General features: G+C 33.9%; 1 protein-coding gene across 1 annotated transcript in view; it reads right to left on the minus strand.

Moving 5' to 3' along the window:
- Positions 1–4328: 4328 nt before the first annotated feature.
- The window catches only part of LOC107678538 (ferritin, lower subunit-like), an 18117-nt gene continuing 9914 nt past the window's right edge, over positions 4329–12531 (minus strand). Inside the window, exons 3-8 of the mRNA XM_016473830.1 lie at positions 10421–10521; positions 9959–10081; positions 8418–8447; positions 7681–7806; positions 7368–7546; positions 4329–4791 (exon numbers count right to left, since the gene is read on the minus strand). Of these exons, the coding sequence (XP_016329316.1) occupies positions 7397–7546; positions 7681–7806; positions 8418–8447; positions 9959–10081; positions 10421–10519 (528 nt within the window). The 5' untranslated portion in view covers positions 10520–10521 and the 3' untranslated portion in view covers positions 4329–4791; positions 7368–7396. The remainder of the gene's footprint in view (positions 4792–7367; positions 7547–7680; positions 7807–8417; positions 8448–9958; positions 10082–10420; positions 10522–12531) is intronic.

Genomic DNA, 12531 nt, shown 5'->3' on the forward strand with positions numbered 1-12531 from the left:
CGTTGGTCAAAACTATTAAGTGGAAGAATAGGAGTAAGTTAGGATGTTTAGGGAAATTTTTTTTTTTCCCCCCGAACTTCCTATTCCTATTCTATTTTAGACCAACACAATGTCTAAAAGTCTGTGTAAAATCTTTGAACTTTACATTCGTGCAGTATAGAGGATTACACAAGACATTCGACAAATAATGTCCAATACAAATAGGGACAACACACAAATCCAAAATAATGCTGCAAATTTATATTTGAATTGATTTGCTTGACGCCACTCCTGTAGATACCGAAACCCAAGACAACCACTTTTACATACAAATAACGCGTGTCTAATAATCGTTATCTACAATTGTATCAAACGCAAAGTACAAACAAAGATAAATGGATGAACGTGTTTACAAAGGCTTTCTGCTGTTGCATTATATGCTCGCGGATTCAATTTAACAGGACCTACAAATCATAGACTCACCTTTTCAGCAACGATACGCGTCAGATTACGGCTGGAAAGTTGGAAACAGAATACAACTTTAATAGCTTGATTTATAAAATCCGTTTATAATCTTTTGCTGTTTCCTCGGCAGTATATCTCCCTATTGCCGTTACACACAGCGACATCTACAGTTGAGGAGCACTGTTGCCAACTCTCGCAAGACAAATGAGCAACCGCTGCTTCAAAAACAAGCCCAAAACATGAATTTTATGATTTATTATCATCAATATGATTTATTATCAATTATTTATTACCACTAAATGAGCCTGCAACATATTAAACTGAAACCACTCTTTTATCTGAAAATTGTATTTTGTTCTCACACCCAGGCGCAGCGCAGCCTTTTCCTTCAGTATAAAGCAAAGCCTGGAATTTTAGCCATAAGAAGAACGCGATGCGCGGTGCTATGCGCAGCTTGATTCAGCTAAAGATATCATTTAATAATATATAATCACTAATACATAATTAATATATAATCAGACTAAAGTATCAAAGCTGCCCACGCAGCCCGTGATAATTAATACATTACAAAAACATTGCAAAAATTAAAAAATAGGCTAAAAGAAAGTCATCACAACTGATTTTCTCTAATGAAGGGGCGGAATATTTGGCAAATTACGCTGCAGCACTTATATTATTGCACTGGTTGGCTATTAACTGTGAGCAGACAGAGTGTCATTGGCAAAGCCTGGAATTTTAGCCATAAGAAGAACGCGATGCGCGGTGCTATGCGCGGCTTGATTCAGCTAAAGATGTGTGTGGCAGCAATGCGTCACCGTAAAAATTATTACAAAATATTATTATACATTTTTTTTAAATGTACTTTAAAGAAAAACTTTTAATTCAACAATGCAAAGGGCACTTTTTTAAAAATGTAAAGACAGAAAAGTATGTAAAGACTTTGTAAGTGGCCTTTTATTTCATTAATATTATATTAATTGCAAGTAGGCCTACAGTTTTTTTTTTATATACTTTTAAGATTTGAAATGCATATTTTAAATTTGTGCATATTTTAAATGTCGAGGGTGAATCTGAGGGTGCAAAAAAATCAAAATACCGAGAAAATCGCCTTTAAATTTGTCCAAATGAAGTTCTTAGAAATGCATATTACTAATCAAAAATTAAGTTTTGATATATTTACGGTAGGAAATTTCCTTTAAATGTACTTTAAAGAAAAACTTTTAATTCAACAATGCAAAGGGCACTTTTTTAAAAATGTAAAGACAGAAAAGTATGTAAAGACTTTGTAAGTGGCCTTTTATTTCATTAATATTATATTAATTGCAAGTAGGCCTACAGTTTTTTTTTTATATACTTTTAAGATTTGAAATGCATATTTTAAATTTGTGCATATTTTAAATGTCGAGGGTGAATCTGAGGGTGCAAAAAAATCAAAATACCGAGAAAATCGCCTTTAAAGTTGAGCAAATTAAGTTCTTAGCAATGCATATTACTAATCAAAAATTCAGTTTTGATATATTTACGGTAGGAAATTTACAAAATATCTTCATGGAGCATGATTGAGAAAAATTGATAATTTTGACCCATACAATGTTTTTTTGACTATTGCTAAAAATATACCCAAGCGACTTAAGACTGGTTTTGTGGTCCAGGGTCACATATAGATATTTTGAGCCTCTTAACCACAACCAGTACAACATCAAGAAGCCCAAAGTCGCGTATAATACGCGGACTTGGCAACTATGTTGAGGAGTCAAACAGGTCGGCTATAAAAGTATTGATTTTAAGCACATTCGATGTTCTATTGATCTTAAGCCCATTCTATGTGCTCTTTTAGGTTTATTTTTTTGACATTTTCAATTTATGTTTCAAAAATGTAACATAAAAACACAATTTAATCATTTAAATAAATTAATTGAATTAAAAATATGTAGGCTTATGTAATGAACCCTAGGTTAAAGATTCTCTTAAAAGTACTTTGGTAAAAGCATTGAATGATTGAGAGCTTGTTTGAGGGTACTTTGGGTAAAATTTGAAAATATGGCATAAGATTCATGTGGTAACAGGGGCATAAAATGTTGGAAATAATACAGCCATGGGCGGATTAACCATATGGGCAATTGGGCAAGTGCCCAGGGGCAGCACGTCCAGGAGGGCACCACGCAAATAAATGTTCTGCGGTAAAACAAGCGATGTATTCTCAAACGTCTATCTAGCCGTGGCCTATACATAGGCTACCCTTTCATCAGAACGTACTAAGTTCTCTGAAAGTTTTGTTAAAAGTTTTTTGTTTTTTTTCTCATGTGTGAAACAGTGGATGTGCGATCTATCGCCAGATTCACACATAGGCTAGCCTACTGCGTGAACCCGTGCACTTTCGTTTCGACGGCCATATATTACTCAAACAGATTCTAGAAGCATGCTGTCGCGCAACTCCCGTCTCTTCAACTGAAATGCCTCGCTCATGGATGTGTGAATCCGCTACGGAGCGTCAGCCTTGCGCTTTCACATTGTACTTTGCAGCCATTGGCAATCAAGAAAGGGGCAAAGTGTAAACGAGTGAGTTTGTAAGTTTTATTTTCAGTTCAAATCCTCACAAAACTATATGTAGCTATATACAGTACTGGTTTTGTGGTCCAGGGTCACATATAGATATTTTGAGCCTCTTAACCACAACCAGTACAACATCATAAAAAATGCAAAACGAAACATTTGGTGATGTTTTGGTGATGCAGAATAAAAGTCACTAGAGTTGAACATGTGGCTGGTACAAATATTGAATTATTATTGTTGTTATTTTTCCATTCTGCTATACTGTAAGCAATGCAATGGCACTTAATTTTGATTTGGATATAATTTGGACATATAGCTCCATATTCTCATTGTATCTTACTATATGGACTATAAAAGCCTGGTGCATTAAAAATGCAAGTAAAAATACTTCACAAAAAAACACATGCAGTTGTTGGTTTTGTTCTTCTTTTTTTCCCTAAATCGTTCCAAAAAACAAAAAAAAAACATTCTATATCTACTGTGCTATGACAAAACAATTGCATTTCAAATCCCTCTTTCTTCTTTTATCTGGTTAAACAGTACTATGAATTTTATATAAAACAGGTATTTTACAAATTCACTTTTTTTTCAGTTAGATCTATGTATCTATTAGTCATAGAAATAAATTGTTTGCAAGGCATTCAGTATAGTTCAGCGGTTTTGAAAACAAACCACACAGAAAACATTCAAGCACAAGAACAACACTGGATACTTGTTCATATCCAAACAACACACATAATGAGTCAGCAGTGTCAAAGTCCTCATCTCTGTGGCTGACACATTACAGCTGCCTACTTCATAACTGCCTTTAGCGTCAGTTAAATCAATTGGTGTGTTCAGCCGTGTCCATGTGTAAGGAGGATGTGTGCAGTGTCAAGAATGTCAAGAAGAGCTTTTTCACTTGCAGTCAGCACTTTAAATAGCAGGTTTATCTGGTCAGATAATTGAGTGTAATATATTCCAAGTAATAATAATAATAATAATAATTACTGTAAATCATGTTTTCATAAAACCAATACCAGTTTAACTGAATTCATACTTCAAAGAAACTGTTCACAACCATATGAGAAAATATAAATAATTTGCCTCTGGATTTAATTGACAAATTAATGACTAAATCCCTTCACAAACACTCCCCATTTTGACAAGGGACAGCATTTCGCAACAGGTTTATGAGCAGGAAAGCAAGTTCCAATGTGTCATGTTACTCTGATCTGTCAATAATTTGCTCAATTTGATTATAGAAATGTTACTTGACAAGTGAACTGCATGCTTTATAAAAATAATACTGTAAAGAGTCCACATTAAAGGTACAAGACTTTTTTTGGAACGCTTGATTTATTTTTATTGCTATATTGACATTAAGCACCATGTTTGAGGTATAACAATTCACAGTTTGAGGTATAACAATTCACAGCAACGGAAGTTTTGGAGTACAATACATTCATATAAACACTCCTTTTCACTAGTGCACTGTACTACAACTCTCCTGAAGAACCTACAGGAGCCTATAGGCTGGTCTTTGATAAGATACAGCTTTACCCTAGCACCTATACAATTCTGTAAACAGACATGGGGTAGTTAAGACTTCAACACAAGGGTACCATATTTGGATTTGCACATGTCACAGTATAGTCCCACTTTTATATGGATTAAAACACTTCAAATTGTGGTGTCAAAACACTGGGTGGTTCTTACCAAAATGTCTCTATTGAAAGGTGAAAACAAAGAAATGAAATGGTTGTGCAAAAATCCTTAAACTCCTTCACCAATGCACATATTGTTTAACGGAATGTTGGCAACAGAACTCAGATCTGAGCGGATCAGAGAGTGTGCTTGTCAAACAGGTACTCTCCCATTTTGCCATGCGGGTCAGCAGAGACGAGGCGACTCAGGCTGCCAGCGTAGTCACCCAGCGTCTTAATGGTGTCATGACTGTCAGTAAAGAAGTTGCTCTCTAGGAAATCACACAGCTGGAACAGAGTGATAGGGAAAGTAATTTACACTGTTATTGAAAAATAATATGCAATTATACTTGATAACACATAAAACAAATGAGAAAGAAGATACAAAGGTTGTCAGTTAGTGAGTTCTCTGTTTCTCCAGAGCACCTGCAACCAGCATTAGAATTAGAATTTCAGAATTAGGCCCTTCCTCTGCCTCCGTGATGCGCTGAGTGTTTGGCTAGCTTGCAGTATGCTTACCCTTCTGATTTTACAATCATGCTGCAGGTCGAGCCCCCTCTCATTGAGAGCTGGGTTTGTGCTCCCTCAGCCAAGGTAAACTACTGCTAGCCGTTCCAGCATTGGAACATGCTGTAGTTTGACATTTTCAATTTATGTTTCAAAAATGTAACATAAAAACACAATTTAATCATTTAAATAAATTAATTGAATTAAAAATATGTAGGCTTATGTAATGAACCCTAGGTTAAAGATTCTCTTAAAAGTACTTTGGTAAAAGCATTGAATGATTGAGAGCTTGTTTGAGGGTACTTTGGGTAAAATTTGAAAATATGGCATAAGATTCATGTGGTAACAGGGGCATAAAATGTTGGAAATAATACAGCCATGGGCGGATTAACCATATGGGCAATTGGGCAAGTGCCCAGGGGCAGCACGTCCAGGAGGGCACCACGCAAATAAATGTTCTGCGGTAAAACAAGCGATGTATTCTCAAACGTCTATCAAAAACTCGTTTAAAACTAAAAATTGTATGGCTTGTTATGATAGGTCAACATTTGGCCGAGATACAACTATTTGAAAATCTTGAATCTGAGGGTGCAAAACAAACAAAAAAAAATCTAAATATTGAGAAAATCGCCTTTAAAGTTGTCCAAATGAAGTTCTTAGCAATGCATATTCCTAATAAACAATTAAGTTTTAATATATTGAGGTCTATATGATACGGTTGTATGTTTAAAAACTAGAAATGGCATTTTTATGTTAGATAATACTTTTTTGATAGTATTCTAATTTCTAATATTTCTACAAAGAAGAATTTGTGCATTACATTGCTTGTAAATGAAACGGGACACCAATTTGTACACTCGTGGAAAGTGCCAGTTGACAAAACAAGTGTTGTTTTGATCATAATGACAGCAATACAGCGGAAGAGGGGCACAACAGTTTTGGTTTGAGAAGAAAAACCTGATGAATTGCTTTTGACAAATATACATCATGCTTGCATTTCTACAAAAAAACAACACACTTGTCTCTCCAATTAAAACATTTTAATAAATAGTAGACATACATGCACATCCTAGAAATATTGTGTAAACAACATTTTTAAAAAGTCATTTTTTGTTTGTTTGTTTATAATGTAAATAACAATAAAACCTATTTTCAGCTATGTGATTCCGTTATGTATCACACTTCCACATACAATGTTGGCAATAAATAAATAAAAAAAACAAAGAAAATAATTCAAAGAGGATCTAAAAGAAATTCTTAAACATGACAAAGAGAAAGACATGGTGGTAAACAATTACTTTAGTGATAATCGTGCTCCTCCTGTGTTGGCTGAAAATTAAAAGTAAACTAAACCCTCAACAGTTAATTTCCTCCACATTAGACCTAATGTTTACAATAGAGAGAAGTTGTTTGTTAATGCATGCATTATCAGTCTGATGAAAAAATAAATGTTATTTAATGTTATAAAAAAAAGCTATGGGTGAGATAATGTGCACAGTATCAGATATTAGACATATTCAAGACACACCCAACTATACTATGGAAGTTAAGCCATAACTGCTATGCTACTAAAGACAAGAATAATTGAGTATTTATCAGCATTTGATCTTTTGATTGTAAGGATTATTTTGTTAACTTGCCAACCCATAGGCAGAACACCATTCAAAGGAAAACTAAAAGCAATAAATTATCACAATTCAGTTATATTCATTTATTTTATTTCTTTGGGGTTAATTGAAAGCATATCCAAAACCAAAAATAATTTTAATTTAAAAAATGTAAAGTTAATTAGGTGTATATAAGTTGGTGAATACCAACTTAAATAAAGCATAGGGGAATGTGAGGGGCGATTCAAAATAGAGAAGAAGTGAGTTATAACCAGTTTGGAAAGAATAAAAGGGAGGAGTTTCAAAACAAGGAAGAACTTTAAAGGCAGGACAAAGGTTGATGTGCATTGTTTTCCCGTCATGAGAAAAAGGAATTTAATGTTATAAAAAAAAGCTATGGGTGAGATAGAAATGCTCTCTGTATGCACTCCATACAAAGCCTCTGTATCGTGATAATGTGCACAGTATCAGATATTAGAGATATTCAAGACACACCCAACTATACTATGGAAGTTAAGCCATAACTGCTATGCTACTAAAGACAAGAATAATTGATATTGTTTAACGGAATGTTGGCAACAAAACTCAGATCCGAGCGGATCAGAGAGTGTGCTTATCAAACAGGTACTCTCCCATTTTGCCGTGCGGGTCAGAAGAGATGAGGCGACTCAGGCTGCCAGCATAGTCACCCAGCGTCTTAATGGTGTCATGACTGTCAGTAAAGAAGTTGCTCTCTAGGAAATCACACAGCTGGAACAGAGTGATAGGGAAAGTAATTTACACTGTTATTGAAAAATAATATGCAATTATACTTGATAACACATAAAACAAATGAGAAAGAAGATACAAAGGTTGTCAGTTGTTGTTTCCCTTATGCTACTCACATGAGGGTCAGAGTTTTCTCCAGCTGCTTTGTGGACCTCCAGCAGGGATCGGTTAAGAGGCTTTTGATGGTCCAGAGAAAAAGTGACAGCATCCATACCTCCTTTCCAATCATCACGACTGGGCTTCTGATAAGTGATAGAGAGAGATAAAAATAGATTTTTATAAGCTAAAATAAGTGTGCTTAACTGTACTGAAAATGCACTTAAAAATGTATATTTTTTACTGTACTTGCAAAAAATAAATCAATAATGTAATAAAATACCATTTAAGTAAACTTAGAGTACACTTTGTTTCTTCAAACATTTAAAATACATTATATTAAATAATCTTGTCAACAAGTACAACAATTTTGACGTGTTAACTATACTATAGCAATTAAGTATATTCTTTTTAAAAGTACATTATTTCTGTAATGAGAACAGCATGCTAAAATGTGGAAATAAAGGGTTTCAGTAAGCAGTGTACTTTTAGAAACATCTCAAAGCTACATATACCTTTAGCAGACTGCAATGCACCAGTCATATGTATTATTTTTACAATACTTCAGGGCGTTTTTTTTTTTTTTTTTAAAGCATCACAGTCCCTAGCTACTGTATGAAAAAGAGCAACATGACTTTTCTACTGAACATTTCCTTTTGCGTTCCACAAAAGTCTTACTGGTATGGAACGGCATGAGGGTGAGTAAATGATGTCAATCTCCATTTTTAAGTGAACTAATCCTTTAAAACTCACTCACCGCAATGGTCTGTAAGCCATAACTGCTATGCTACTAAAGACAAGAATAATTGAGTATTTATCAGCATTTGATCTTTTGATTGTAAGGATTATTTTGTTAACTTGCCAACCCATAGGCAGAACACCATTCAAAGGAAAACTAAAAGCAATAAATTATCACAATTCAGTTATATTCATTTATTTTATTTCTTTGGGGTTAATTGAAAGCATATCCAAAACCAAAAATAATTTTAATTTAAAAAATGTAAAGTTAATTAGGTGTATATAAGTTGGTGAATAACAACTTAAATAAAGCATAGGGGAATGTGAGGGGCGATTCAAAATAGAGAAGAAGTGAGTTATAACCAGTTTGGAAAGAATAAAAGGGAGGAGTTTCAAAACAAGGAAGAACTTTAAAGGCAGGACAAAGGTTGATGTGCATTGTTTTCCCGTCATGAGAAAAAGGAGAAGTGGCAATAAAACAGGTCATAATCAGAGAGGGAACAGAGACAGAGAGAAGAGTCAGAAGCTGAGAGTTTAAAGAGACTAAATACATAATATTAAAGCTGTCATGTGTGAGCGCTGTAGCACCAACAGGCTTGATTAATTACGATTATATATGGTTTTTGAATGCAGTGATTAAATAGGAAATTCCATTGTGATAAAAGTGCTGTTTACATTAACCACATACCGGGTTGATCATGAAAGGAGCTTTGAGTTTAGTATTGCTGTGTGTGCTTTCTGCATGGGTAAGTCGCTCTTATTCTATATACAACTGTTATTTGTGATTAACTGAGATTCCTGAATTGGGGTTCAGATTGTAAACCCATAGCTGTACATGACAGATAGGTTTCATTTTTAGGACAAAAAACACCTGCAACTGATACCAGTGAAATAAAGCATGGCGAAGTCAAAGAATAGCTCTGTTGATAAAAACTTGTACTGAATTAAATGGGAAACTACAAGTACTTCATGTAAATATTCAAGAATATATACAACAATTAAGCAGCAAATAATACATTGAACATTAGAGTATTAGTAGACTGTCTACTGGCACTTTGTTTTAATGGTCCTCCAAAAGACATTCTACTGATTAAAAGTGATTTTCCAAGTCAACTTACTCTACCAACCCTACCCAACAGTCTCCTAGTATTCCAGTGAGAGTTAGTTTACATGTAGTTCCAAATTAACCAGGCATGTAGTTGCAAAGTTACTTATAGTTAGTAGAATGTGTAAAGAGGATTATGGAAATAAAGTGGGATTCACTTTATATTAATTGTCCTTAACCACTATACTCATGTTTAAATTAATCATTCGATACAATGCACTTATTGTGTACATACACGTTTTTACATTGGACTTATATTTGGAAATATCCTCCTCTAATTACATCTGTAATTAATTTATGTAGTTACATCTATAATTACACACACACACAAATATACAGCCCATGTATAGTTCTTTAAAGGTTCTTTAGCTCTCTGAATAAAAGTGATTCAAAACAGCATTTGCCATTGTAGTAAATTCCCATTCATAGCAAACATATGAGAGTGGAACGATTCATCCTCCTCTTGTGTTTTGATACTCCAGCAGGTGCTCCGCCTGATCCCTCTCCTTCAGTGAACGCTCCAGGAAAAACTTTGAGAAGTTGGGCAGAGCCACATCATCTCTATCAAAATACATTCCCTAGGAGACAAAGAGAGACTGTATTAGTGCTACTGTCTAAACAGACATGCAGGGGTCAACTATTAATATATAGCCTAATCAACGTCATTTCATCACTGCATATAGAATATTAAATTCTAAACACTTAAATATTCTATTCTTAAACACTTAGCAATAATTTATATTTTCTAAAAAATAGTTTAGAACCTGTGTACAATGCACACTTAGCGTGAAGTAATTGCTGAAAATGACATTTTTATGTTAAAGTGTATTTCTGTGCATTTCAAAATGACACAAATTGAAATACATAAACCTAAAAACAACATTTCATAAAAGTGGTGCCAGTGTTTGTGAGCAGACCAGGGAGAGATACACATATGAGTCCGTCAGTTTGAGGTTGATCAGTTTGTTGATGTTTGCCTCATTATTCGGGTGAAGATTCTGCTTGACTAGAGACATTTCTGAAGAGGAAAACACACAAAACAGATGAACTATAATACAAAATGGAACACTTAAAAAAGTTAGGTTAGTAGAGCAGAGGTGGATTCAAGACAAACATTACAAATACTAACAAAAGGAAAAGAAAATGTCAGTATATGCATATTGCACAACTATCTGTCCTACCGTGTAAAGTGTGTGTTCACTGTTCAGTGCTGATACTGAGTGAGTGTATGACACTAAATTCTGTCCAACCCGTTATAGATTTATCAGATGTGACATAAACCTGGGGAAAATACTAAAGACATGCAACTCTCCTTGAAGTATGATTCAAAACAGGGATATACTGATTCAAAAATAATAACAATTAAAATGTTTTATTTCAATGTATGCATTTTTGTTTCTTTAGATATGTCGCTGTAAACTGAATTCAGCCTGTAATGACATGGATAGTTGCATATGTTGTACAGCAATAATTAAAATAAAATATTTGTTTATTTTGGCACTGCCAATTTAAACCAATTATGTTTTTGATTGTATTCATTTATTATATAAAACATTCCTGGTTCTTTAGCTCTCTGAATAAAAGTGATTCAAAACAGCATTTGCCATTGTAGTAAATTCCCATTCATAGCAAACATATGAGAGTGGAGTGACATATCTAAAATCTAAGGAGGAGAATGGGGTTCCTCTTATGGTTCTACATAGCACCATTTGACACAAATCAGTGCTATATAGCACTTAAAGTGGTTCCCCTATGATTTTGAAGCAATTAACCACTTTTGGTGCTATTTAGCACCATTTAATTTTAGTGTACACTGTTGACCCCACCTGTACCCCTTAAACCTAACTACAACACCAAACGTGCACCAACCTTACCCGTATTCTGCCTAAATAGCAGCAAATGCAATTCAACATGAATACAATACTTACACTTTACCTAACAATTTATTATTTTATAATAAGTACATAGTATTTATAGACAGCTAATATAAAGTGGGACCATGAAGTGTAACCAAATTATCTTTCCAACTCCAGGAGAACTGCTGAAGACACAACTTTTCAATCAGCATATTGCACCCTAACCCTAGCCTAACAGTCTTTTCTAATGAGAGTTAGTTGACATGTAGACCTAGTTGTAAAGTTACTTATAGTTAGTAGAATGTCTAAAGTGGAATATTGAAATAAAGCTGATATAGGCTATATATATATAGCCTATATCAACTTTATTACAGTGTTCCTGTGGCTCAGTGGTAGAGCATTGCATTAGCAGTGCAAATGACATGGATAGTTGCATATGTTGTACAGCAATAATTAAAATAAAATATTTGTTTATTTTGGCACTGCCAATTTAAACCAATTATGTTTTTGATTGTATTCATTTATTATATAAAACATTCTTATATATATATATATCACTTTAAAAATAGCCACTATATAATATAATCTGATATTCTTTTAAATGGTATGGAGATGATGACAGTTCTGTAGATTCATATTTTATATTTATGGATCTAATGTTTCACTGAAATACCATCCCAAAGTTCCAGTTCAAAGTCCTGCAGATAAGTTATCATGAGTTATTGTGAGTTATAATAAGATCTTACTGTAATGGGTATGACATTCTAATCATCTTTTAATCCATTTGTGCCCAAATTTTTCTGAATGGTTTCATGCATATAATCATGTTAATAGTGTCCTATGTGAACATGTTCTGCATTTATTTTCCCCAAGTGTTTTTTTTTTTCTTGAAAATCGTACTTGAATGTGCGGCAACTAGTTGCCGGTGGGCAAATATGTTGTATGCACCCCTTCAATGTCAAATTTGAATAGGAGGAGAGCATTTGGCATCTAACTCAAAATAACTGCTTTCAACAGATCAATCTTTATTCATAAACAAATTTATTATGCATAAAAGTCAAAGAACATTCGATGCAAACCCCCAAAAAGTTGCATCTAGCTTATAATCTCTTGAATATGAAAACACAACAAATCCATTTGTCTTAAAGTGGTGGAACATAGTGCAGAACAAA

This window comes from Sinocyclocheilus anshuiensis, unplaced genomic scaffold (assembly GCF_001515605.1).
Source record: "Sinocyclocheilus anshuiensis isolate Anshui unplaced genomic scaffold, SAMN03320099.WGS_v1.1 scaffold1781, whole genome shotgun sequence".
NCBI classification, from domain to species: domain Eukaryota; kingdom Metazoa; phylum Chordata; class Actinopteri; order Cypriniformes; family Cyprinidae; genus Sinocyclocheilus; species Sinocyclocheilus anshuiensis.